At 39.4% G+C, this 26,354-nt stretch overlaps 1 protein-coding gene across 1 annotated transcript in view; it reads left to right on the top strand.

Moving 5' to 3' along the window:
• The window catches only part of helz (helicase with zinc finger), a 38,437-nt gene that overhangs the window by 7,524 nt on the left and 4,559 nt on the right, over window positions 1-26,354 (top strand). Inside the window, exons 4-31 of the mRNA XM_077570642.1 lie at window positions 405-529; window positions 1,840-1,896; window positions 2,181-2,232; window positions 3,052-3,127; window positions 3,550-3,748; window positions 5,021-5,128; window positions 6,358-6,499; window positions 7,327-7,482; window positions 7,578-7,848; window positions 9,863-9,989; window positions 10,091-10,303; window positions 11,234-11,373; window positions 11,709-11,888; window positions 12,729-12,830; window positions 14,236-14,414; window positions 15,863-15,981; window positions 16,279-16,424; window positions 16,826-16,973; window positions 17,529-17,712; window positions 19,256-19,484; window positions 19,705-19,984; window positions 21,670-21,715; window positions 22,790-22,977; window positions 23,141-23,345; window positions 23,435-23,505; window positions 24,356-24,851; window positions 24,939-25,191; window positions 25,351-26,026. Coding sequence (XP_077426768.1) covers window positions 405-529; window positions 1,840-1,896; window positions 2,181-2,232; window positions 3,052-3,127; window positions 3,550-3,748; window positions 5,021-5,128; window positions 6,358-6,499; window positions 7,327-7,482; window positions 7,578-7,848; window positions 9,863-9,989; window positions 10,091-10,303; window positions 11,234-11,373; window positions 11,709-11,888; window positions 12,729-12,830; window positions 14,236-14,414; window positions 15,863-15,981; window positions 16,279-16,424; window positions 16,826-16,973; window positions 17,529-17,712; window positions 19,256-19,484; window positions 19,705-19,984; window positions 21,670-21,715; window positions 22,790-22,977; window positions 23,141-23,345; window positions 23,435-23,505; window positions 24,356-24,851; window positions 24,939-25,191; window positions 25,351-26,026 — 5,168 coding nt within the window. The remainder of the gene's footprint in view (window positions 1-404; window positions 530-1,839; window positions 1,897-2,180; window positions 2,233-3,051; window positions 3,128-3,549; window positions 3,749-5,020; window positions 5,129-6,357; window positions 6,500-7,326; window positions 7,483-7,577; window positions 7,849-9,862; window positions 9,990-10,090; window positions 10,304-11,233; window positions 11,374-11,708; window positions 11,889-12,728; window positions 12,831-14,235; window positions 14,415-15,862; window positions 15,982-16,278; window positions 16,425-16,825; window positions 16,974-17,528; window positions 17,713-19,255; window positions 19,485-19,704; window positions 19,985-21,669; window positions 21,716-22,789; window positions 22,978-23,140; window positions 23,346-23,434; window positions 23,506-24,355; window positions 24,852-24,938; window positions 25,192-25,350; window positions 26,027-26,354) is intronic.

Raw genomic sequence — 26,354 nt, 5'->3', positions numbered from 1 at the left:
CCCCCAACAACTAGCCACCTGATGTGTTGTAAAAATAGTTCCCTTCTGGTAAGGGGGAACTTATAAAAAAAAAACATCAACTGTTTCAGTTATAATTTAGGCTAGTTAGGTCTCTTTAAATGACCATCGTAAGAAATAACTTGACAATTGAATTCAGAAGCCTTCATCTGATTTTCAAAATTCTTGGTGATTTTTACAGGTTGAAGTGGCCATTCTGTCATTGAAGTCTGGTTAGCTTTGCATTTTGACAGATGTCATTTTTTGGGAAATCTTGACATGTTGGTGCAAAGAAAATTGGCACGTCATGAATAAGGCTGTGATTTTCCATGTATACTGACTGTATGAATATTACATTCTTTTATTAGTGACTGAGGCCCTATGCTCTTGCTTTTTCTCCGAACTAGTCCTGGCAGAAGATAGGTCGGGGGGAGACGGTTTACTCCAGGCCAGCTTGAACTCCATGCAGTTGGATGGCAGCCTGCAGGATGTGGCCAGCATCCTTTCGAAAGCTTTGTTTGGCGAGCCAATGGTATGTTGGATGAACACTATTTACTATACATTGAATGTGCCGAGCAAACTTAGACCAGAATAAGAGTATATTACCAACTACCAATGTATGTATTTATACAAATGGAATAGATGAATAAATGTGCATTGTAGGGTTGGGCGGTATTTACATTTTGACACCGTTTTACCGTCTCCACATTTCACCGGGGTATACGGTAATACCGTCGCTAATTTTAGACACTTTTAGACTTATCTAGCACTGACAACAGCCAATCTGTCTAGAAGTTAATGGTCACAGATCTGTTCACTGTGTGCTCCGGTTGCATTTGTAATACTCTTTTTGTGTGACGAAGCGCATCTGAATGTCTGTCACTTCATGACAGCACATCTTGAGCCGAAGTGTGTAGCTGACGTGCATGTGCTCCTTTTACGCCGCGTAGCCAAGCTCAGATAGCATTACGTAGAATACATTGTTCCCTGCGGACTTCTACGGTCCTCCACACTTACAAACTGTTTCTCGGTTTACTGGACTCTTTTAAGGGACCCCGCTGTGGGCGCACATTCGACATAATGCGACACACAAACAAGAGCACACGCAGATGCACTCACCTGCGTGCCGCGGTCTCGGGTTGTGTGTCCATGGACGAAAACAAAATCACTTACTGATTTTTTTGTATGAATAAAAGCGCTTTGTGGCGCGGCGACAAACTCATCTCTTTGCAGCAGTGAGCGGGGGATATTGTTCCTCAGATGAGTCCGGAGATACGAAGTATATTCCATCTCGCACAGTTACAGTCCTCATGCAGATTTTGCATACAGGCCACATCGACATTTGCTGCCAAATTGTAGCAGTTGCATTTTTTTTCTTCTTAAGGGACCGCTTAACAGAGCTGTGCTGACTGGCCATTTTTTCTCGTGACTGTCACATGACTAACATCTTACTATTCATTTTAAACTGTTATGGTAATTTGGAAACAATTACAAATGTCGTGTTATCAAAGAATTTTGTTTAATATCATAATGGGTCATTATACACTGCAGGCTGCAGGGGTTTTTTTTCTTTCCAAATGACAGTATTGACAGTGACACCGTTGCCATTTTTGGACACTCTGGGATACCGTATTACCATTTTACCGCACAACCCTAGTGCATTGTAGATAGATGAATGGTCATTTGGTCAGGACCGCAATACAATTGCTTCTAGTTAGTGAAAATCCTCTGTATCTGCGTGTCTTTTTCACTTCTTGTTTTCAAAACAAAATATATCTTTCAAAATGTCATATTGCAAATAATCATTGTAATGCAATTAATTTTCTTTATCTTCTTTTACAGAATGGCATCGTTGCGAAAGACATATCCAGATTAAAAATTCTGTTTTCAGAAATAGAGGTTAGTATCAATTCATTATACACTGCATTGCCATGCTTACGGTCCTTTTTTGTTCATGCCTTTTTGCCAGGTTTTAATTGGTGAATGTTTCAGGCTGGAGTCATAATAGTATAATTATAACTATTTAATCCCACTAGTCTAGTTTGTGTAGTTTGCTGTTTTTGATCTAATGCTCATAATTCCGTTGGCCAGATTGCTTGTTTGGTTGAACTGTATTAATAGCCATGACACAATAATTGTCTGTGTGTTCACCTCACCTTCACCCCATGTTTTTGTCTTGTCAGGCGATAAAGAAGAGTGAGATGGCACCAGAATACACTGATGACCAGGAGGAGGGTAGGCAAAAGTTAATTTGTGTGTTTCATTTTTAAACAAAACAAGTACAGTGGAATCTCAGATTATGAATGACCTGGTGCATGAACAATTCGGGTGACGCACCAAGTTTTTGTAGAAAAATTACCTGTGGTTATATTCTATTTTCGGTCTACAAACGGCCTTGGCAAGGACAAGCAGATGGATCTATGTTTTGCTGTTTCTTATGGTGTGTAACCAACATCAGCTCTGTGTATAATACATTGCTTTAAATTGATAAATAGTTTTATCCCTCCTTCAACATGGTCACCGCTCAGTAGCAAGTACACTATTGTCCTGGTTGGTGTGTGCGCAGACAGACATGTAAATCGATGTAAACCCTTTTATATTACATGGGCGGCACACAACCGATAGTTTTGGTTGCTCACTCACACATGGCACATCTATCAGCATAGACACAACCACACTGCCTTGCGTGCCATCATAGGACGGCAGCCTGAACAACACCGAATACAGAACACACACATGGAAATTATTTTTTTTACCTTGTGAGGTGAAAAAGCTCTCATGAGACGGACAACTCACCAATAGTCACACACTGTGAATTATTTTCTGCTTTGTCAATCGTGATTTTATTGCAAATGTAATTAATCGTTCAGTCCCACTCCATAATGCACATTTATATACTGTACATGGTAGTAGTAGCAGTAGATGCAGCAGATACTATTTATAATGTTAATTCCAAACAGATAAAAGCTTGCTGAAGCCCAACTTTGTGGTGTGAAAAAAAAAAAGGGTTTGGTTCAGCCTCGTTAACCATTTTGACTTTGTGTGCAATGACAGAGGTCCAAGATGGCTGGCAATTCAGGCCCCCTCCTCGAGGAGTCACCAGCAGTGAGGAGTACACCCTCTGTAAAAGGTTAAAAAACAATAAGGGCTTCAAGTTATGAATCGATTGTGATTTTGGATCAAAATATCAGGTCTATGTTTCATCCAGTGCTTGCCTATGAATAAAAAACAAACAATAATAATTGACAAAATCACAAACTATGTGATTATCACGTACAGTATGTCGCTGGAATTAGGATGTCTATAATTGGCCTTTCCCTTGTAGCATATAAATGTCATGTTGTACCATAATAGGAAAAAATAATAATTAAAAAAAATTTTTTTTAAAAATTGTCATGAAAGGCAGATCTTGATTTTATACTTCATATAGCATTTAACTATAGAGTTTCACCTTGATGAGGCCATAGGCAAAGCTGATTTTCGTAATTGGGGGAAAAAATAAATCTTATTTATTGAACTAGAACCCAACCACACTCTTTACCTCTCCTTTAGGTACTTAGAGCAGGGTCTGTGTCGGTACGGGGCCCAGTGTACGTCAGCCCACTCGCAGGAGGAGTTGATGGAATGGCAGAAACGCTACGCATCACGCCTCATTCGTCTCAAGCAACAGCAGGACAGCAAACACTTCACCGAAAACTACATGGAGACACTAATAGAGAAGTGGATGAACTCTCTCTCCCCAGAGAAAGTGGTATGTGACTCACTCAATAGGAAACACAAGATACTATACTTTATACACTACACCCCCCTCCAAAAGTATTGGAACAGAAGGTTGAATTCCTTTGTATTTGTTGTATGATGAAGACATTTGGGTTTCAGATGTCAAAAGATGTATATGGCACAAAAGTTCAGAATTCCAGCTTTTATGGAATTTGCATCTAGAGGCAGCGATTCCGTTCTATCAATTTAACGGCGCCGCCCCGCCATTCCTAAATCTTGCCGCCGATTAGCCGTCTCAACTCTCGGACAACTGAGACAGACACACTACATACTCGCACCCGTCGACGGGAACACGCAACCGAGGGGCACAAAGGCGGAAGCACAAGAACTGAGATGCGGCCCACACGTCGCAAACAGGAAACGGAAACAAAGCTGATGTGTGAAAACCAGGAAGTTGGAAGTGCCGCCTCCTCCGTGGCATATACCCCATTTCGTGGTTGTTTCTTTTTTACCCCTGTGTGGTGGAGCAACTCTCGGCGACCAAGATAAACACAACGCCATCCAAAAATCATATTCAATCGCTAATTAAGCGCACCAAGATACCGCTATTTAATTACGCCTTAATTTTATGATAAGTCTCGCAAGTCTCCGGCGTTAGCAGTTAGTCGCTAATGGAATGTAAACATTGGCGTCTCATGTGAGACGTGCAATGCATTCAAATGCATTCGGACATTTCATCCTCACACAGAAAGAAGTCAATCAATGCATTAAACATTAAAAATTGCAAATGTGTAAACAATGTGGACTTTCTATCAATCTATAAAAGCTGGCATATATCAAGAGGAATGATGGGGGTGAAATCACTTTGCTATTTTACCTAATTACAATCAATGGTACATCTAAACAATACCTAATCTAATAACTAGGCTTCGTTTTGCTTCGTTTCGTTTATTCGCACATAGACAAAAAGACGATATAAAAACAGTTGTAACATTGAAGTGTGCAGGACAGATCAGGAAACCCATATCGGGTTTATAAAAAGAGCCACATTCTAGTGGTTGATACGTAAATGAATAAAAAAAATAAAGAATAAACCTTCCTTTCTTATATATAATTATTGTAACATTTGCCACCAAAAACTGGAGTGACTTTACATTAGTCCCCTTTCAACAACAGGCAAACACTGAACAAGAATAATATTCAGATTCATAGTTTTATTTTCACCAGTCATCTGAGCTTCAATGTCAATGTTAGGGTTTTCAAAATACTCTCAGTATATCACCTTTTTTCCCTCTCTTTTCAGCTTAGTGACATTTTAGAAGGAGTCAGCGTTGAAACCAGCACAAGCCTCTCTCTTACCGTCACCACCAAAAAATCTTTCCACTCTTGGACCTTCACACTGCTGTGCAAGGTAGGGTTGAAGAATGATTGTTGGCAACAATCAGTGATGAGCATTTGACAACTTTTCCTTGATCAAATATGGAGAAAGTTTACATTTTAAATGTTCAAATGATTTTTTAAATTATCTTTAATCCCATGAAAATAATGTTTTGATACAGTTTGTACTGAGTGTAATCTTGCCTAGATCAGTTGTCATTGTGTCTTCATGGATGTAGTGTCATTTACCGGTGGTTCTTTTGATTGGAAGAACTACAGTAATCCCTTGCACACTTGCATTTCACTTATTCACGGATTCTCCTACTTGTTTTTTCATGGTGAAAAATATCTCCCATCTATTCGCTGAAAAACTCACCTAGTTGTGTTTTTGTGTGCTTTCTAAGATGCCACACGATGTCAAAGCACTGTCTAAATAGGGCAGTGTTTCCCATACCATGTTAATACTTGTGTGAGCCACCCAAGTAAACTGGCCACCACCCAAGAAATTTTCAAGAAAATTACGTTTCGTGGCCAGATATAACGCATGTAATGTTAGTTCGCCGTCACTTTGTGGATCGTGAGGCTAGAGGAGATCGTGAGGCTAGAGGTGTAACAGGACTGAGACCCCGTCCCCTGCCCACCCAAGTAGATTTCAAATCTGTGGGAAACACTGTAGGGAACTAGTACAGTAATTTGTGTCTATGTTGAAGCGATACATCTCGACAAGCTTTGTATGTTTGGGACGATATACAGTCTGACATAGTCTGCATTTTTGATGGATATTGCAGAGCATCTTCGTAGCTAGTACATGTACACGTGCACTTCAGGTTGCACATTGTAAATACGGTGCTGTAAATTGACTTTGGAATAATACTAGATTGGTATTAGATGTTACTATTTTGGGATCTAAATGTGGGCCGTCAATCCCTTTTTTTGTGTGCCGTTTGTGGAAGGTCTCTGTCCCTATCCCTACAAATACAACCTCACTTCTGTTGGCTGCACATTCTGGGGTGACAAAATTCCATCAAGCTATTTAAAATTTACAGTCCATTCCATCAAATTTCTAATCATTTATTAATCAACTCCATATGTAATTTTTTACACTTGCAAAACACCTTTATTGATATGCACCCCATGCATGAATCTGAATTTTGTCATTACGAACCCGCACAGTATTTACAAGAAAAGCGTAAAAAATGCAATGTATTTTGTGTTCCAAACCAAAATGTTTGTCTTTTCTGTCATCTGTGTCTCTTTGAGCAGCCTCCTAGAAAGCTATATCGCATAGCCCTGCTCTACGATGCCCACAGACCACACTTTTCCATCACATGTGTCTCTGCTGGGGAGCAGCGACAAACTGTGTCTTCCGGCTCTCAAGAGTGGACTCCACATAAAGACACAGCAGGTATTTGGTGTATGATGCCCAATAGTCAGAGTATAGGTCAGTGCTCATTACCTTCCTTGTACAAAGTTTTGATCATAATATATTCAAATGACTCACCAGATGTTTGTAAGTCTGGTCAACAGAGAAGGAAACGGTTTATCGTCAAGGACTGTAGCCAAACCTAGTAAAAAAGACACCACAGAGTGTGTACAAGCCAGCCAAGTTTCACTGTAGTTTGGTCATATTTTGTATAAACGTGACTACAGAATGCTTTCGGTCTTTACTTTTATGTTTTGTTAATTTTTTAATTATAATTTGTGAGATGCCACTTTTCTCCAGAACGGTACGAGTATTAATTCTTGAGTTGCTAGCTATGCTGATACCGGGTACTGATATCACTAGGACTTTGATACATGAAATTTCAATTAACACAATTGCAGATTGTGAAGACTTTTCTTTCTTTGACTGTTCTGGTTTCACCAGCAATTAGGTTATACATTTTTATGCTTAAATGGCAATCTTTTTTTCGGGGGGGGGGGGGGATTACAATCTTAATTGTCTAATGTATCACTTTGTCTACTCAATTGAATGCATAACTGACAACAGGTTTAGTTAATATTTGACCAGTTAGCTAAATTGTCAAATTAACCATGCTAGTTTAGCTTCATAGTTCGCACAGCTAGCTTACCTATGTTTGACAGATGAAGGTAAACGTAATGTGCCTCTTATCTTCCAGTTGTTGGAGGCAGCCTCAGCTGCTTTAAAAAGGATTTCCAAATCCAAATGCACACAGAATGATTTTTCAAGTGAGTTATTTGAGCTCCTTGTCATTGTTGCTCTATTTACAGTTGCGGCAGACAATGGCATAGACCACTGTGTCTACAAGGTCACAGTGGACTTCACCACAGAGATTTTTGGCACCTTCAGACAGACCATAGTTTTTGACTTTGGTTCAGAACCAGTGCTGATGCAGCGAATAATGGTGGATGCTGCCTCTATTGAAGGTATTCCAAAAAATAAGCTTTGTATACAGGAAATGGAAAAAAGAAACTACAATAATTTTAATTGAAATCACTGTTTTTCTACTTTTGTTTTCTAGATATAGAACATCTGATGGCAGCCAGACAGCAGCTCTTGATGACTGCAAAACGTTGGGACTCTTCCTGTAAGACGTTAGTTGGATTCACACCTAATGAGACCATGTGTGATTTGGAGCACAGTCTTCTTTCCCGCTATCAAATCCCACTGTCGGCGGACCAGCTTTTTACTCAGTCAGTTCTGGACAAGACTCTGACCAGAGAAAATTACCAGGCCCGGTTGCATGACCTTCTCTACATAGAGGAGATTGCACAATTTAAAGAAGTTAGCAAGTGAGTAATCTTTCTTGTATTGTATAAAGGCTTTCCTGTAATTAGGGAGGTGGATATATAAAAAGAAAAGAAAAAAAGAAGCACAATCTACAACGGTGAAAAAAGCAGAGATTTTTGTCTGCCTGACATTGCAGCTGTGTTTGAAAGACATTGAATACAAAAGTAGGCCTTGCTCTGCAAGCTTTTTTGTAGATATTTCACCATATATCTGAATACACATACCTTGTGTAAGCACAACTTGATGAGGAATTTTAACATAGAGTCCAAAGTATCTTGCAAATATGCTGGTACTAGTTGGGAGAATAGCAAAACTAGATCTGTATTTGCCATTATTGAATATAGCTATTAAACTACAGTGATTTTTTTATTTATTTTTTCTTAAATTTGATGTCTGATGTTGTGCTTTCAACCTACCACAAGATGTCAGACTTAATCTTCAATGGGAATTTGATATTTTTCTTGCACAAAACTTGACTTCCAATGGGGTCTAATAATATTCCTGAGGTGATATATCACAGGAGGGTTTATTTTAATGAACTTACCTGATTTATTGTTTCCTCCGTTACCCAATCGCTTGAATCAACTGATTCTTGATCACGGGCAAAATCGCAAAAATTATCTGCTGCATTTCTAGTGCAAATGCATCTCTTGAGCATTTTCAGCGGGAGATTACTTTTTTAAAGCAAGGTTCCAAGGAATCTGCCAATTGCAGAGTAATACTCATTTTACAGGCTTCCTGTGGATCATTGAAGTCTTAAAAGGCATTGAATTGTATGAATCTAAAAAACAATGCCTTAATTTTCATTAAAATGTCTTAAATAAATCTTTACTACTCCAATGCCTACTAAAATTGGAACACAAGTGCAGAAATAGGATTGTATGGATGTAATAGTCTAAAATTTCAAGTTGTTAAAAAAAAAGAAAAGAAAAAAGTAGTTTACCTGATGTGTCGCTTGGTAACATCATGCACACAATTATGATAGTGGAAACAACAAAACAGTGATGTGTTAGAACTCTAAAGTAGGTTTGAGCGGTAATACGGTATCCTGAGGTGTCCAAAAATGGCAAAGGTGTCACTTTCAATACCGTCATAAAAAATAAAATAAAAACACTACAGCGTATGACGACCTATTGTGATATTAAGCATAATTTTTTGATAACACAACATTTGTGTTTTCTAATTAGTAATACTATAACAATTAATATTACTATAACAGTTTAAAATGAGTAGTAAACTGTTAGTCATGTGACAGTCACATGACCGGTCAGACGGAGGGAGACAAAATGACCAGTTGGCACAGCTAGGTTAAGCGGTCTCCTAAAAAGAAAAGAAAAAATGCAAATGCTACGATTTGGCAGCAAATGTCGATGAGGCCTGTATGCAAAATCTGCATGAGGACTTTAACGGTGTGAGATGGAATATACTTCATATCTCCGAACTCATCTGAGAAACAATATCCCCCTCTCACTGCTGCAAAGAGATGAGTTTGTCGCAGAGTCCACAATTCGTTTACTAACTACCCGTACTATTAGGCCATCTGACCTAGACCTAGATTTGTGACCATTAACTTCTAGAAAAGACTGGCTGTTGTCAGTGCAAGATAAGTCTTAAAAAAAAAAATTTAAAAAATTAATTAGCAACGGTATTACCGTATACCCCGGTGAAATGTGGAGACGGTAAAACAGTGTCAAAATTTGAATACCGCCCAATTCTACTCTGAAGTTCAAGTGCACATCATCTATGTACTGCAGCAACTTTGGACAACCTAAAATATTAGGGACATTCTGAATAAACTGGATGAGAGAAAGATGAGACTTCACGACTTTGCAAGTTTAAGCCCCTGGGAAGGATTTATTGTAGTTCTGTTACTTAAGAGGGGAAAAAGTTTTTGTAATCCCAACACATTTCGGATTGACCACCAGCCTCCTGCCTTGTTCCACTTCTAGGGCCCACTGTTTTTTTTTTAAAATATATTAGTTAGTACGCTTAATATTTATTTTTTTGTTTCCCAAGGTTTAACATCAAAGTAAACCTCCAGCTGGTATCCAGCTTCATGCTGACTGGCATTTCGGTTGGAGCCAAGTATGCCCAGAATGGACAACTCTTTGCACGTTTTAAACTCACGAAAACACTGTCTGAGGTATTGAGTGAACGTAATTTCCATTGTAGTACTGCTACAGGCCCTGCTGTTGCATTCTCTGTTAGCCGGTTCAATCCAGCAGTGTTTCTATCATCCCTCAGGACACACTGGCAGGACGACTAGTAATGACGAAGGTAAATTCAGTTCTCTTCCTGCCTTTGGGCTTGGAGGGCTTCAGCAGCCAGCCTCCTCCAGGGGTCAAAGAGCGTGTCTACGAAGCTGTGATTGAAGAGAAGACCAAGGAATACATCTTCCTCAGGATCTGCAAAGACTGCTGTATTGAACTCGGACTATTGCCTGACAGAAAACTCCAGGTTTGTGCTTTACAGTGTATGTAAAAAGTAGGACTGAACACGATCGAAAAAATAACAATAATCGAGGCTGGTTCATCCTTGAGTGCAATTTCCAGATTCCATGTTCATCTGTTCAAGTATATACACAAGTTGAAAAAAAAATATGGGAAATGTCCAGCCGTCACACCGCCCAAGAAGGAGATTGGTTCTTTGGTTCAGACATGAACATGCTTTGTTCTGAAATGTGCTTACGATTATGGCCAAAATGGTAATCACGGTTGTTTTGATCAATATTGTAATCATGATTATTCATTTAGGGAAAACCATAACCCGTTACATTTTTTCCACTGCTCTAAAGTGTTTTTTAATGCAAAATGAAACTTGAAAAATAATTCCTTTTTCAAATTTTGATTAAAAAAACTAAACACTAACTGAATAAATATGCCATTATTGGTCAAACTTTACTTTTCTGACACTTGATGTTGAGTCCTTTCGAGACACTAGCTCCTCACCACGATGCTCCTTCTCTCCAATATTTGCTGTACTTTCTTCTCTCGACATAACTCGCTGTCATCAGTCCACAGAGTGACTTTAGGATCCTGCTGCAGACTACGTTTGCTTATTTAAGCAGCTTAATGAAGCTTTAACCATATGTGTTTGCCCTCTGGTTGTTAGCTGACTAGTGGTCAAGAAAGTGCTTGATTAGATATGCAGCAGAGCATGCATTTTACATTTAAATAATCCAAAATTGTGATCATTATTAAAATTTGATTAATTGTACAGGACCACCTCACCTGATCTTGTGTTCATTGTGTCCTTTTTTTCTTTTTTAATTTCCCCCGTTTTCTTCTTACAGAGCCCGAATTTATTAGATCGTTTTGACGCTTATGTGGTAAAGCTGTTGAGTTAAATTGTATGTTTAGTCAAACAGTTATGTTGCTTGTACGTCAGGTGGAGCTCCAGTTCCAGCTGAACCGGCTTCCACTGTGTGAGATGCATTATGCCCTGGATCGCATCAAAGATAGCAAAGACAATAGCATTCTTTTCCCTGATGTCAGCCTTGTCCCAACCATCCCCTGGAGCCCCAACAGGTAATTCACACTGTACACACACTTCAATGTTGCAAGTCCACCAACCTGGTACAATTCTTGTAACTGTAATTTTGTCATACACAACTGTTGCTGATCTGTCAGTCAGATCTGTCTTTTCAGCTTTAGCGGCCAGTCTGATGTTGCACAGGGGAATAGAGTAAAGTCTTAATGACTGGTGTCAAGGAAGATAGAGTAGTATACCACTGCTGTTTACTATGCTTCTGCTTCATCTTTAATAAAACGTTAATAGGCAATATTTTCTAAAGGCCTAGAAATGTCTCTTCAATAAAACCTTTATCAAATAATTACTGGGCCCATCTTTCTTAAACCATTAGGCAGTGGGATGAACAGCTGGATCCACGTCTGAATGCCAAGCAGAAAGAGGCCATTCTTGCCATCACCACCCCTCTTTCTATCCCGCTGCCCCCAGTCCTCATCATTGGACCCTATGGCACTGGCAAGACGTTCACTCTGGCACAGGCCGTCAAACACATCCTCCGCCAAGAAACTAGCAGGTATGTTTGTTCATCATGGCTTATTTGTATCACGTTTTAGCCAGCAAGTTTGTCACCATCGTTAAAGTCCCAAACCACCAATTTTCCCCATGCAGCATTTCTGATTAATTTGTCACAAAATGAAACAAATAAAATACTTCGTTGAACGTTTTGTTTCTTAAATGCCACAAGGTTGCCTATATGTAACATGAAGGTGGGGGAAAAAAAGATATTTAGGAAAAACTAGTAGCAAATTTAATATTTATGTTTTCCTTTCACTCTGAATGCATGTAATATTTAATGTCCAGGATGAATTATAGATGTTTTAAAAGCCAAGACAAGCAGAGGTGACTATTCAAGTTTAGTGACATACACTCACGTTACTCTTAGAATAGTGTGTATGACCTCTTATGTACTCCAGTCAGTAGCATGTCATGTTGTTACTGTTACTTAATGATTTAACAATCTTGTTGCCAATGTACCTATTTTTATGCAGGTGGATATATGCTATATTGTTATTGAATGCTTTTATTTTTGGAATGAGAACATTTTGCATTTTGGTTAGAAATAAAATAAATCCAATATTGCCCTGGGAGCTTGTTAACAAAATGGTTAAGACAAACACAAAGCCGTTTGTGTTTGCAACTATTCAAATTGGCTCAGAAGGTAACTCTAAAACACCCGTGTGTAAATAATAACCTCTATGAACTTTGATAGTTGAACTTAATATTTTTCCGGGCGGGAAGAGTTGTGATGTTTATTTGTTTTCAACAGATGATTCACCCAGGAAATAAGTGGGACACAATATTTGCAGCAAGTGCAGTGTATGATTTCTCTCTGGCTTGTCTTTTGTCTCTACAGGGTTCTAATCTGCACCCACTCCAACAGTGCAGCTGACCTTTACATTAAGGACTACCTTCATCCTTATGTTGAAGCAGGCAACCCACATGCCAGACCTCTCAGGTTTGGATATGTACTCTAAAGACATGATGGCTGAAGTCAAATGTGCAGGCTTCATATAGCTTTGCACATGCTTTTGTGTCTTCTCCATGTATTCTGCATATTTGAATCTGAAGCAAATATTAATGCAATTTTAGATGGAAAACCGCAAAGAAACACTACAGTTTATCAAGAATTATCTCTATGGTGTATACCGCCACCTACAGCGACGGAGTCCCCTATCAATATTCGCAAAAGAAGAACAGATGGAAACAGGCATAAGTCGCATGTCCGTTTTGCACATTTCCAGTAAATTTGCTTAAAAAATTCAAAACAATTGGATAGAAACCTGACGATAGAAGGTGGCGGGACTTTTTTAAATGACCTATTGCGAGCGGGCGTGGAACGAATCCTCCGTGAAAAGTAAAGAAACACTAAAAATGCTCCCAATTTTCAGTTTGACATTTATTTTTTCAGTATATAACTGACAAATATAACAAGACAACAGCATTATAAGTTTAAAACAAGCAAACGTCTTTGCAATGAACTGCACAAGGAACGAAAAAACAGTAACACGAGGAGGAAGAAAGACAATCTATATTGTTGTTTATCTTTGTTCCTTGTGCAGTTATCTTTCATGAACACTAACTAACTAAGGTCCACTTTCTCAGGCAATGGTAACTAATGCAAGTTGAGAAGCCAAGCTAACGCGAGTTTAAACAATAGGCACTTAGCTGGGATAGACAAAGTTGCCAATGAACCCCGCTGGGCTTGTACTTTGTCACAGATGTTGCAACAGGCGTAATCTGCATCACATTTCGAGAAAAGACGCCACACTTTTGAGCTTCTTTTTTTTATCCATACTAGATTGTTTTAAATGGGATTGAACAAGCGGTTACAGAGTGGTGTCCTTGTGCTCTTGTGTGTGCACTGCTGTATTGAAATGTGCCATGGAAAATTGCCCACTCTTCCACTCGCGCAAAGTCACAACTTTTATGTGTTTGTGTGTTTCATTTTACATGAATTGGTACTTGGTTGTGCCTACTCAAATCGGTCTGTAAAAAAAAAATTAAGTGCCGACTTGGATACACTTGCCCAATCTGCACAGATAGATACTAAATTGACATTCCTTCTTCAGAGATAAGTGTATCGCTCAAGGCTCACTTCCGCCACTATAGGCCTATTGCAGATAACATGTCACTCACTCTTTATGGTGACAGTTAAATTGACCTTAAAAATAAAAGTACTAACTTTCTGTTTAAAATGTGGCATATCTGTGTATATGTGGTTTATGTAATTTAAAATGAAAGGAAACAAAGGTCCTGGGAATTTTGGTCACAAGAACTCTTAACTGTAATACTTAATTTATGTTCAAATATATAATCAAATTTCAGTTTGATTCATTCATTCTTATGTTGTCTTTCTCTAGGGTATACTTTCGGAACCGCTGGGTGAAGACAGTTCATCCAGTGGTCCAGCAGTACTGTCTCATCGCCAACACACAGGTCAATTTTAAAATGCCTACAAGGGATGACATCCTCAGGCATCGCGTGATTGTGGTCACCCTCAGCACTTCACAGTACCTCTGCCAGCTAGACTTGGAGCCTGGTGAGACACATTCCATCTCATGTATTTTATCAAAATCCATTTTTCAGAAAGGCCTGGCACAAACGCATACGTAACTTAAGGAAGTGAAATAAAGCACGGTTTAGCCCTCATATATTGCTCATTGAGCGTGCCAAGAGTCTCTCTGGTATTGTCTTGACTCCTGACCTGACACAGGCCTAATATGCAATCAGTGATGAAACTCATCTAAATAGCGTAAAAAAAAAAAGGTAAATGATTGCCACTTAATGTTAGTGGAGGGGGCTTTGTAGCATGGGAATGCCATCTGCCTGTTTAAATGTACTTTACATCATTAGCCTACTCCCCACGTTACATCTCTAGGGCTCGCCGAGTGTTTGATGGTGATGTAAACAGTTGGGAACGGAGGCAATGGCTGCTAAAACATCTACCAAGTTGCTTTCATAAATCCTCAAAGCTCTAAGCTTGGCTGCCCCGGAAAAATGTTTAAGCTGTTTTATGTTACTGATCATGTTAATTTATGGCCTCAAAATTGGGATTTAGCACACGGATAAAGAATGCAATGCTGATTTTTAAAATGATGAAATATAAATACTTAAATTCTGACTATTTTAAGTAAGGCTTTTAAAAAAATTAAGCAATTTGTTAAATGAGGTTAGACATACTGAACAAAACGACCCACAATCTGTTAGTTTTAAGGTCGGATTTTACAGCTATTCACATATACTGAATAAAAAGGAAGGAAATTGAAGGTAACCCTATGAAAACATGCAAGTGCTTGAGTGTTTAAAGTGAACGACTTGCCATTTATTACTCATAATGATACATTTCCCAAAGTGCTGATCATTGTCACTTTCATTCTCATCGTGGCTCCTGTTGTCCAGTCGAATCTCCACTATGACACAAATAATGACAAATAGCAGTTACAGATCTAAATGTGAGCTTTGATTTCAGACGAGCTCTTGAAGGACTCAACTGTGTCCTCGATAGAGCAATTTCCTTTATGGTGATGCTACCGGCATTTTTTTATTATTTTTTTTAAACTAAAATATTTTTGTTGCTATACTATTGTCCTACCAAGTTTTCTGGATTTGGTGGAGACAGTAACCTTTTTTTTTTCTTTCATCAGAACATTTTGTTTTCGTAACACACTACCACATTCTTACCCAAATTGTGAACCACTTAAGCCTTGTACAATTTCTACAATAGCATTTGACAAAAATCTAATTGGCAATAATTTGAAAACTCATTCTAAAGAATTTTTTTTTTTATCAAGCTGCTGCTTTAATCCTTGTTTTGTTTGTATCTTGGGCTTTTAACTGTTGCCAAGTGTGAAAGCTTAAGATTGATACCCAGCTGGTCATATTGGGCACAACACAAGATAGTGTTTATGTATCCCCAATTTTTTTATTTATCAACTTAGTCATATCACTCACCATTTATCAAATATGCTGTTTGTCCGTCTCGTTCAGGCCTGTTCACTCATATCTTGTTGGATGAAGCTGCCCAGGCCATGGAGTGTGAGACGATCATGCCTTTTGCCCTTGCTAGCATCACCACCCGCATTGTGTTGGCTGGAGACCATATGCAGGTAAGTGCCAAAATAAAATGGCTGCAGCAGGATAATAATGTCTGCTATGTACATTTGTATGACATATGAATTTTGTTTCCATACTGAAATGTCCTCACGCTATATTGCTTCATTGATTAAATCAAAATACCTTAGTGGGGAGTGGCATAGCTGTGCTATTATGTTTTAGCATGATATGCCAGTCAGGCCTTAGGAACCCTGATAATACAACTATTTGTCACAACAAGGTAATATTGTGTAGATAATTAAAACTGACCAAGGAATTCCTTCTAATTATCTTTCCTTTTCGATTTACAGCTCAGTCCATTTGTATACAGCGAGTTTGCCCGGGAGCGAAACCTGCATGTTTCCTTGTTGGACAGACTGTATGAGCACTACCCTTCAGAATTTCCATGCCGCATCCTTCTGTGTGAGAACTACCGCTCCCATGAAGCTATCATCAAGTAGGTGTGAGCCATCAGTGCACTGGCCTTGTGATGGTGGTGGAGAGATGAAATGCTAAATAGAGAAGAGAGAAAAATGCGGACTGACTTGGGTGTTCGGAACGCTTTGTCCCATGATTAGGGCAATGCTCAGTGAGTTTCTCAGATGCTGTCAAAAAGCTACAGTTTGACCTGTAAAACATCAAATACAGTTCTAAGGCAAAGTCTTGTGTTTTTGGTCTAACTGGACTCTAATCATGTATTATTGCTTTTAGCGTAACTATAACTATGTATACAAATGTCAACCTGACTCGTTGGCTGAGAGACTAATGTGATATGTATAAACCGCAAACTTGCTTAATTTCAAGTTAAATGTTTATCCTTTTGTCTTATTCCTTCTTATAATTGTCTTCACACGACAGCTACACATCAGAGTTGTTTTATGATGGCAAGCTGATGGCAAGTGGAAAGCAGCCATCTCACAAAGACTTCTATCCTCTAACCTTCTTCACTGCACGAGGAGAAGATGTCCAGGAGAAGAACAGTACTGCCTACTACAACAATGCTGAGGTACTGAACAATGCGTTTGTTTTTTCCTGATTATGATCAACTTCAGTGTGACATACGGTACATTGGGCAGCGACAAAATGTCATTACACATGCATTTCTAGCTTAATCATTTATTAGTGGTTGTAGTTTGCATTGATGACTAGCACTCTCAGCTAGTTTATTATGGTAGCCCCCCCAAAAAGAGAGATACACTGTTGTAATTTAAAACACAAGATGATACATTTTAAAGATGATGGCCGAACTGTAATGACATTTGAAACCCGTAAACTTAATTAGAGGTAGAGGACATGTGGTAAAATGTGATGGATGATTCACCGACAGTTTGTCTCATTTGGTTATGGTTGTCAAGCGTGGACTAAACGCTGACCCTTTTCAGCCTGTTGTACTACGCATGTTTGTTGATCCACTGCTGTATTAAATATGGGCAGTTTCTTTGTTGGGGGCAAATTCTTAACGGTAAAAGGTTTGGGTCAGTCCTATTCCAAAAAGTGCTTTTGAAAAGCTTTTTATTTATTTATTTATTTTTGTCAGTTAATAAAACGTTTTGTTTTACAGGTATTTGAGATTGTGGAGCGTGTGGAGGAGTTGCGCAAGAAGTGGCCAGTAGCTTGGGGAAAGCTAGATGAGGGAAGCATTGGAGTTGTTTCACCATATTCGGATCAGGTCTTTCGTATTCGGGCCGAGCTTCGAAAGAAGAGAATGCATGAGGTCAGCGTAGAAAGAGTGCTCAATGTCCAAGGTGAGAAAAAGCCTTTTACCAGGTAACTATTGTTTTGTATGTAATAGGGCTGCAGCTAATCGAATATTTTGGTATTTGAATATACTACTGAAAATTCTGTTTAATGCTAAAGTATCCAGAAAAATATATTTTTTTCTTGGCTAAAGAACAATTATAAATACAGAAGACAAAAAAAGCACATTTCCACTAAGTAATGAACGGCCAACTTGTGTTCATTTAAAAAATAATCAAATTGTTTTACTTAAATTTAAACTGCGCTTAGCGTCACACTATTTTCCTCTTACTCAGGCTTGAGCTCTGCTGAGGGATGTTTTGCAAACATGCGGTCTCTTTGTTAGCAAGTAGCAAGCTAACATAGCTTGAAGGCTTCGATATACAGCAAGACGAGTTTATCTGGACAGAAAACGATTTAATGAATGACAATTTACACCATAAAAGTAGTGACCGACGTACTGTTTCATAACATACCTTGGCTTCCACTTCCACCTTGCCCCCTCCAACCAACTCCGTTTTTCTGTAGATAGCGGCTCCAGGTGGCTGGTTCCAATGAGTCGCAGTAAGGTAGTGTCCGGGTGTCCCACTAGAGACATTTATTGTGACACTTGACATATTTCCCATCTTTTAACGAAAATGCTTGTCGAAAATCAAGCTCTCTCCATATATTCTTTATGGGGGGTTGTCCTCCAGAAGGCTGAGTGGTTGCTAAGCAGTGATGTCAGCGAGAAGTATCTTTAGGGGGGAGAAAATACTTTGTTGGTGTGCAGAGTTTTTACTCTGTTTTGCCAAGTGTCATTTTAAAAATGTCAGTCCCGCTTAAATTTGAGACATATTTTATATGCAGTCCCTTTTAAGATCCTATCACGAGGCATTATTTGCAGAGCCATGTCTCACTGTTGAGGAGCAACTAGTCTTGGCGGTCAATTACTGACAAGGCCCTGACAAGATTTGCATAATTGGCACAAGCAGTAACGGTCACTGAAGTCACACGCAAATCCAATATAGATCCCAAAAGTCGTGTTAATATTTCTCCATGAAGTTTTGTATTCCGGATTAGAATTTTTGAGAGAAAAAAATATATATCTTCAATGATGATACTCTGGTATGTCCCACTGTAATAATGACTGCATATTGACCTCACACATCAATTTGCATTATAAGTCGTATAAGAGCTTCAACAGGTCTCTCCCCTGATTAAGCGTCATGCATCTTCTACTTGCTTTCTATTCAGATGCTTTCTACAGGTCATTAAGCCCCTCATTAATTGCACATAAAAGGCAGACACAAATGCACTCAAACGACACTGATTAATGCCAAACTTTGAACATGCAGATATTTGTTTTTCTGATCTATTAGCAACCTCCACAGCCATTTATTAAATACACACAGGGTCTTTTTTTATTACAGATTTTAATGGGTTCTGATTATAAGTTTGTGATATATATATTCATTTAAGTGACAATTAGTAGTTTTTTCTTGTTTTGTTTTTAAATGAACTGTCAGTTTTGAATGAGCTCTCAGACACTCAATCAAGGCACGTTTGTAGGTAAACAGTTCCGAGTGCTGTTCCTAAGCACGGTGCGAACGCGGCATACCTGCAAGCGCAAGCAAACGGCCATCAAGAGGAAAGAGCAACTTGTGGAGGACTCCACTGAGGATCTGGACTATGGATTTTTGTCCAACTACAAACTGCTCAACACAGCCATCACCAGAGCGCAGTCGCTGGTTGCGGTAGTGGGAGACCCAATTGCACTGTGCTCTGTTGGACGTTGCAGGTAAATACAGGCTGTCATCCATACCATTTCTGAAAGTGTAGTGTAGTATATTATTGTGTTTGTAAAAAGAAGAAGGGGAAAAAAAGCTTTCACAGTACCAAACTGAAACCCACTGATTGACACAGGGATTGTTATACAGCAGACAGATGGAGTTTAGTTTTGACTAGCTCTGAAGACGATGCTTCCTTAAATGCTCTCTATTCCTGTTGTTAATTTTCAGAAAATTCTGGGAGCATTTTGTTTCCATCTGCCATGAAAATTCAAGCCTCCATGGGATCACGTTTGAACAAATCAAGGCCCAACTTGAGGCCCTGGAGCTAAAGAAGACTTATGTTCTCAACCCTCTGGCTCCAGAATTTATCCCACGTGCCCTCAGGCCCCTGCAAGGGCACCAGCCTTCACAGGCACTACACCCCCACCACCATCCTCTTCCTCAGCATGTGCAGGCTACATCCACAAAGCAGGCACAGCAACAACAACAGCAGCAGTCACCACCCAAGGTAAGGCGTTTCTGCGGGGAGGCCACTTTTCCCGTAAGCCTATGCAACAACACATATATCCAACTCACTTGCATATCCATTAATATTGTTACCACCTGACATTTACTAGTCACTGTGTATAAAGACAAGATGGGGACATAGAAAAAATAGATTAAAAGATAATACAGATGTTTTATAGTCTATGGTAGCAATACATTTGGTGTTGATGCCTTCTGTTATCCAAGCCCGTATGTATGGAAGCTGTTACGAAACTGGCTTGTGTTAACTCATTCACTCCCAGCCATTTTCACAGAAACAATCGCCCTTACTCCCGGCTGTTTTACTGGATTTTGACTGATTTCGCAAGGCTCACAGAATATTGTGTTCTATTGCTATAAAACCATGGAACCCACCAAAAGAAAGATTAGAGTCTCTACTTTCATTAGAAAAAAAGAGTATATTTCTATCGGTTTCAGTTTCGCAGCAATTAGCATTAGAATATAGCTAAATTGAATAATTATTCAAAAATCTATTTAGAAATGTGAGTAAAATAGCTTTTTTTCCCCAACATGGCCCTGGTTGATCTCTTGCTCTGCTGGCCTTACTACCATTTCTTCAACCGTTCTTTGCAGTTGAGGCTGCATCAAAGCCTTCTGTATGCTCTAGCACAGTGGTGTCCAAACTCGGTCCTCGGGGGCCGGTAGTCCCGCAGGTTTTGGATATTTCTCTCCTCCAACACAGCTGAAGCTCATCAGCAAGCTCTACTAAGCCTGATAACAATCCTGTTGATTGAAACAGGTGCGTTGGAAAAGGGAAACCTCCAAAACCTGCAGGACTACCGGCCCCCGAGGACCGAGTTTGGACACCACTGAAAAATTTTTTTTAAATCGTATAAATACGTACGTCTTTGGGGCAACTAAAACATTTTTGGAAGCAAATGAGTTAAGGTAACATATTGAAATCCCACTAGGAAATGGCTTTTATGGCCAGTCGTTTTAGAAACTAGCTTTTTTTTTTTTTTATGTCTGTCCCCGCTGTCTGGCCTGAGGTAAAGGTTAACAAAATCGCCCCTGCGTCCATCACCCGCTGGACCTAATGAGCTACAGCATCAGCTGGCTTTAGCGGCACAAACATATGCAATTAAGCTATGTAACATTTGATCCAATAATGTTTGTTACTTCAAGTAAATGTTGTTTCAGCATATGCAGCATGTTGCTTGTTTAAAAAGTCATCTCATTGTTTTCGTATTCTTGATTGACATATTGTTAGAACCGTCATTCTACCTTTTTGTGTGATGATTTTTGGATCAGCTCTCTTATGCATGTTTGGCATAGAGGTTCAATGTTGCATTTAGACATGTGATACACTAGACAGATGGAAATTATGATGATAGATTTGTCTCTAGATACTTAGAGCATTAGATCCGTAGGCATGTAGTGATATAACTGAGTCTCAGCTCCAAATTGGATTTGAAATTGTTTATTCTGCAAGAGAAGGAGTACTACATGTCTCAATAATATTCAGATTAATTTAGCTGCTCTGCTATTGCCCACTTTGATCTGTCTCCTGAGCATGAACGACATTGTGCTGCAATAGCATTTGTTACAGCCACGGCCACCCTACTCGTCCATTTGGAGCGGCCACACATTTTGACTTTTTGGAGACTCACTTGTGATTTTTATTTTTTATGATCCTTTATCTTTCAGGGCAAACACGCTAACCACACAGAGCACCTTCCACCTGAAGGATATGGTGAGTGTTTTCAATCTTCTTTCTGCTCATGTTTTTAAGTAGTTGATGTTTGACCAAAACGTTCAATCTGTTATCATTTAGGGAGAGTAATGTGAGTAAAGTGCATGATACATGTTGCCAACTCAATGACAAAATAGTGCATTCACCTCTGGCAGGTGCGTGCTTGCTTGAGATGCGATGTATCCTTTAGGAATGTACCAAATATCCTTAGCTTTCATTAAAAAGTAATCAGTGTCAATGACTCACAGTAGTAAAGGATTTAAAAATCCCATAATTCCCTACCGACCCATAATCAACCATTATGCCTCTGGAAACGTTGACCCTGTTAATGTCAACTACAGGGTTCTCAAATTTTGCTTGAAATACTTGATAATTTGTTGTCATTTCATTATTGCTTTACAATAAGGTTTACAATGTTTAAGTTTCTATTATTTTCTATTTGGGATGTTCAATACCACTTGTTTTCTGACCGATACCAGTACTCAACACTTTAGTACTTACTGATACAAATGCCAAATAACCGTACTAGTACTTTAAAGACGTAACATTTCTGTTATATTAAACCAATGACTTGTTTGTTTCTAACAGGATTAATTTGTAATAAGTTAACAAAAGTGCAAAATAAAACATTTTTCAATATAAATTGAAATGCACAATACAGATTCAACTGTTGAGGATGTTAATCCTTGTCATGTATGTGTGTTTGTGTTACCAGTAGTTGAATGTATGACACATTTAAGGGAGGCTCACATTTATGTCACCCCTTTTTTTTTTTTTTGTATAGTCATTAGTGACATCCAGCCAGGGTTGTTTAACACATTTAATCCACGGCCTTAAATAAACAAATTCAATTGAGTAAAAAAACTTCATACCTGACTGTTATAAAAAAAAAAAATAATAATTGTTTCAGTTGTAAAGAGCCTTTGTGGATGTCCCTTCACTTGAGTGTTAGGAGTATAACAAACACCCTTTCAAGAGAAACATTGTGAAGTGGGATCAATAGCATACATGCAGTTAAATCTGTTAAGAATATTTAATCCCAAGATAAACTTTTCTACTCCTCTCTCATTGCAGTCCAGCCCAACCCAGCTGTTCTAATGGGAAACCCAATCCAGGCATTTACACCGCCCGTGGGTGCCGCCCCAGCTGGCTTGGGCAAGTCACCAAGTCCTGTTCAAAGAATAGACCCTCACACAGGCGCCAGCATCCTTTACGTTCCAGCAGTATATGGTGGAAACATGGTCATGCCCATGCCCCTTCCTGTAAGTTTTCCCCTTCTATAAAAAACATTAACTACATACTGGCAAATGTTTCCAAGCCAAAATTGGATAGTCATTTAGTAGTTTGAAATTGAAAAGCATGTCTTTGATTTGTATCATAATATTTATATATTAATGTTAATGGATTGTGTTTTTTCTTCATTAGTTGCCTTGGCCAAGTTATCAGAACCGCTTTGCTGTTGACCCGCGCATCATGAGCCACCAGGCAGCCATGGCCTACAACTTCAACCTCTTGCAGTCCCAGAATCGAGGCTCCCCTATTCCTTGCAGTGGAGTGGTACATCCCTCTTCCCTCGGAGTGGGCCAACCAAGCCCGGAAACAGATCTACAGTTGGATGCAGTCAGAAATGGCATGCTTTGATTTTTATTTCACAACAGAAGTTGAAAGAGATTAGTTGTTATGATAGTAACACCGCTGTTGTTGTTGACTACTTTTTAGGTAAATTGGAAGGATGTCCCAAGTCAGAGCAGACACCTGAAAGAAAAAACACAGAAATTAAGGATAAACAGGTACGCCGCTTTACATGTACATACAAATACCAAACATATGCTGTGCAGTGTCTTACGTCTCAAAAAAGGGTTGGGCATCGTTTGAATTTGAACAATTCTTGATTCCAATACTTTTAGGCGGCAGGGTAAAAAACAAACAAACAATGTTTTTAAATTAGATTTTTTTTTTTTATTAAATTGTCCATATTTCAGCCGTACATTTTTTAGCAGCCTGTGGCATAGACAAAGATAAAAATTTGACTCTGCTCATGTCATTTGTCTCAGTGGGCGGCAAGTCCGAAGAGACAGTTGATCGTTATCTCTCACTTCTTTGTTTTCAACCAAACATCATCATTTGGTAGACAGCCACCCAAAAATCCAGAAAAATCATTGACTTTTTGCTTTGTTGTTACCTAGCTCTTTTAACTGTACAGTACATACTGTATAAAAATAAACATTAAAATTAAAATATTTATAGCAAAGATATTTTTGCCTGCACTGATGGAATGGTTTAGTGTGTTAAAAAAAATTAAAGATCAAAGTGGCCTTTGGAAGAAAAAGTTTACACACCCCTGGTTTAGATGAAAAAGCTATTTTATATTATATTTTTTTATATTATATTTTTGGATGAAATTGACATAAATTGTTTACAAATTTTAATTCAGCAAACTTTTTAGTTTTGATGAGCTTGACTGAATATCTCACAGGGTCATTTATCAATATTAATATCAAACCTATGAACTTGAATTTGTTGTTGTTTTTTCACTAGCTCAATCCAGTGCTCAGTTGTTAAAATACATATAATTGTGGTTTTATTACGGCACCATAAATAATATAATATATAGTTTTGCAATACTTCTTTTTTTTATAGGGCGATTTTGACACAGTTAGAAGCCTGGAATCACAAACGGATGGAATAGCTGGTTTTCCAAATGCACTGCTTCACCGCAAAGAACCCTCAGCAGCTCAGAGAGGACTGAATTATCATCTGGCACCACCCAACCCTGCCTTCCCCACACATCCTGTCAGTGGAAGAGCCCTCCCCCAGCAGTGTCCAGTCTCAAGGCTGCCTTATCGGGTCAACCAGCCTCAACATCCAGCAATGGTCCAGCAGAGTCAGATCAACCCCGCCTTCCCGAGCGGAGGTCACAGTGCATCCTTCTTCAGTGGCAATATTGCCCCACATAGGGCTATCCAGTCTCCCACTTTAGATGCGCAAGAATCTGCAAGTTTGGAAGAGATGGGTAGTTCCATCAGGACTCCTATGGCCCACCTGGGGGGTCACCACCCAAATCTGTCACAGCACAACAACAGAGTCCCTAGCTTTGTGGAGGAAGGACAAGATGCAATGCACGCAGATGGTCTAGGTGAGTTGTCATGAATGTATTTAATTGTATCTTCGTCAAACGGAAAGTCACAAAAGCAGGCATTCTAGAGCTAATGTTATTTTTTAGATCTTCGGCGGCCCTTGGCTCTCGAGGTCCTGAACCAGCAGCAGGCCGCCAGGCTCAGCCAGTGGAATGAAGCGGCAGGGCCGTTCCTCCCGGGGGGCGTCGCCTTTCCCGTGCCCCAGCAAATTCCCCACCTTGCTCAGCCCGGCATGACGCGCTTTTCCCATCAGTTGCAACGTGCAGCTAGCTGGGGCCTTGGTGCCAACATGGAGGATGAAGCTGGCTCACCCGCTTCCACTGGCCCACCTTTCAACAGGTTAGACACTAGATAGGGTAAAATAATGGATTGATTTTGCAGTTTTAATTTCTATTCATGCTTTTTTTTTTTTTTTTTTTTTTAACCCCTTTTATTTTTGCCTAATTTTCTTGCTGTTAGTAGTGTCAAGATCTGTTGTAATGCGTTTTCACTCATCAGGTACACGGGCCTCCTGAGAGAGATCCCCCAACAGGAGCCACCTGAAACCAGGGAAGCAAGTGAAATCCAACCCCCTCCTCAATCTCGCCTTCTCCAGTATCGCCAGTCCCGTGCCTCAGTTGACCCCTCATCTTCTTTAGCTGCCACGTCAAATCACGCCGGCCCATTTCCACCTGGGCATTTGCCCCACGAAAGCGGGCGTGACCATCTTAACAACATTCTCAACACTGCGGCTCTTCAGCAGCAGCATCCTGTTGGAAATTCACTTTACAACAGCGGCTGCTACCCACATCAGACACCAGCCCACCCTGCCAGCCCACCTCCATCGCAGGTGAAATACCTTTTGCAGGAGGCCCAGTGGTCCCATGGCGGAGGCGCATCTGTGAGCCCGCCACAGCAGAACCACCTGTTAGGCAACCAAGCTCCTCATGGCCTTCCGTACGGACTGCCCATGATGGCTCCACCTAGCAGGCAGGAGCAAGTCCATTTAATGCAGCTTCACCATCAGCAGCAGCAGCAGCAGCAACAACATCATCATAATCATCAACAGCAGCAGCAGCAGCAGCAACAGCAACAGCAGCAGCAATCTCAGCAAAGTCAAGGTCAAGACCAGGAGGCCTACCACTCATTGTCACCTAGAACATCTGCAACCACTGCCCTGCACAGTGTAGATGAGGTAGATGTCAAGCATTTCATTGCTTTTGTTTATGTTGGTTTTAACATTTAGGATTGAAAAAATGTGTACGGCATATTGGACATGAAAAAGTTAGTGTTTTATCTCAATACATTTTCAAAATTTGCTTAATAGGTTTTCTTTTCCTTTTTCTTTTTCAAATTCATAGTATTTTGAACTGTTCAGCAACAACATGCAATTTTTTTCTTAGGATTTTCTTCTTTTTTTTTTAACAATTATCTCATATTTTAGTACCATAATGTCACAGTAACTTTCTTAGGTGGATTGGTTGATCTTTATTTACTGTAAATCCCATAAAAATGGTTAATAA

This window comes from Vanacampus margaritifer, chromosome 7 (genome assembly GCF_051991255.1).
Source record: "Vanacampus margaritifer isolate UIUO_Vmar chromosome 7, RoL_Vmar_1.0, whole genome shotgun sequence".
Lineage (NCBI taxonomy): Eukaryota > Metazoa > Chordata > Actinopteri > Syngnathiformes > Syngnathidae > Vanacampus > Vanacampus margaritifer.
The sequence above is the reverse complement of the archived record's forward strand: the minus strand, read 5'-3'. Positions and strand labels throughout refer to the sequence as shown.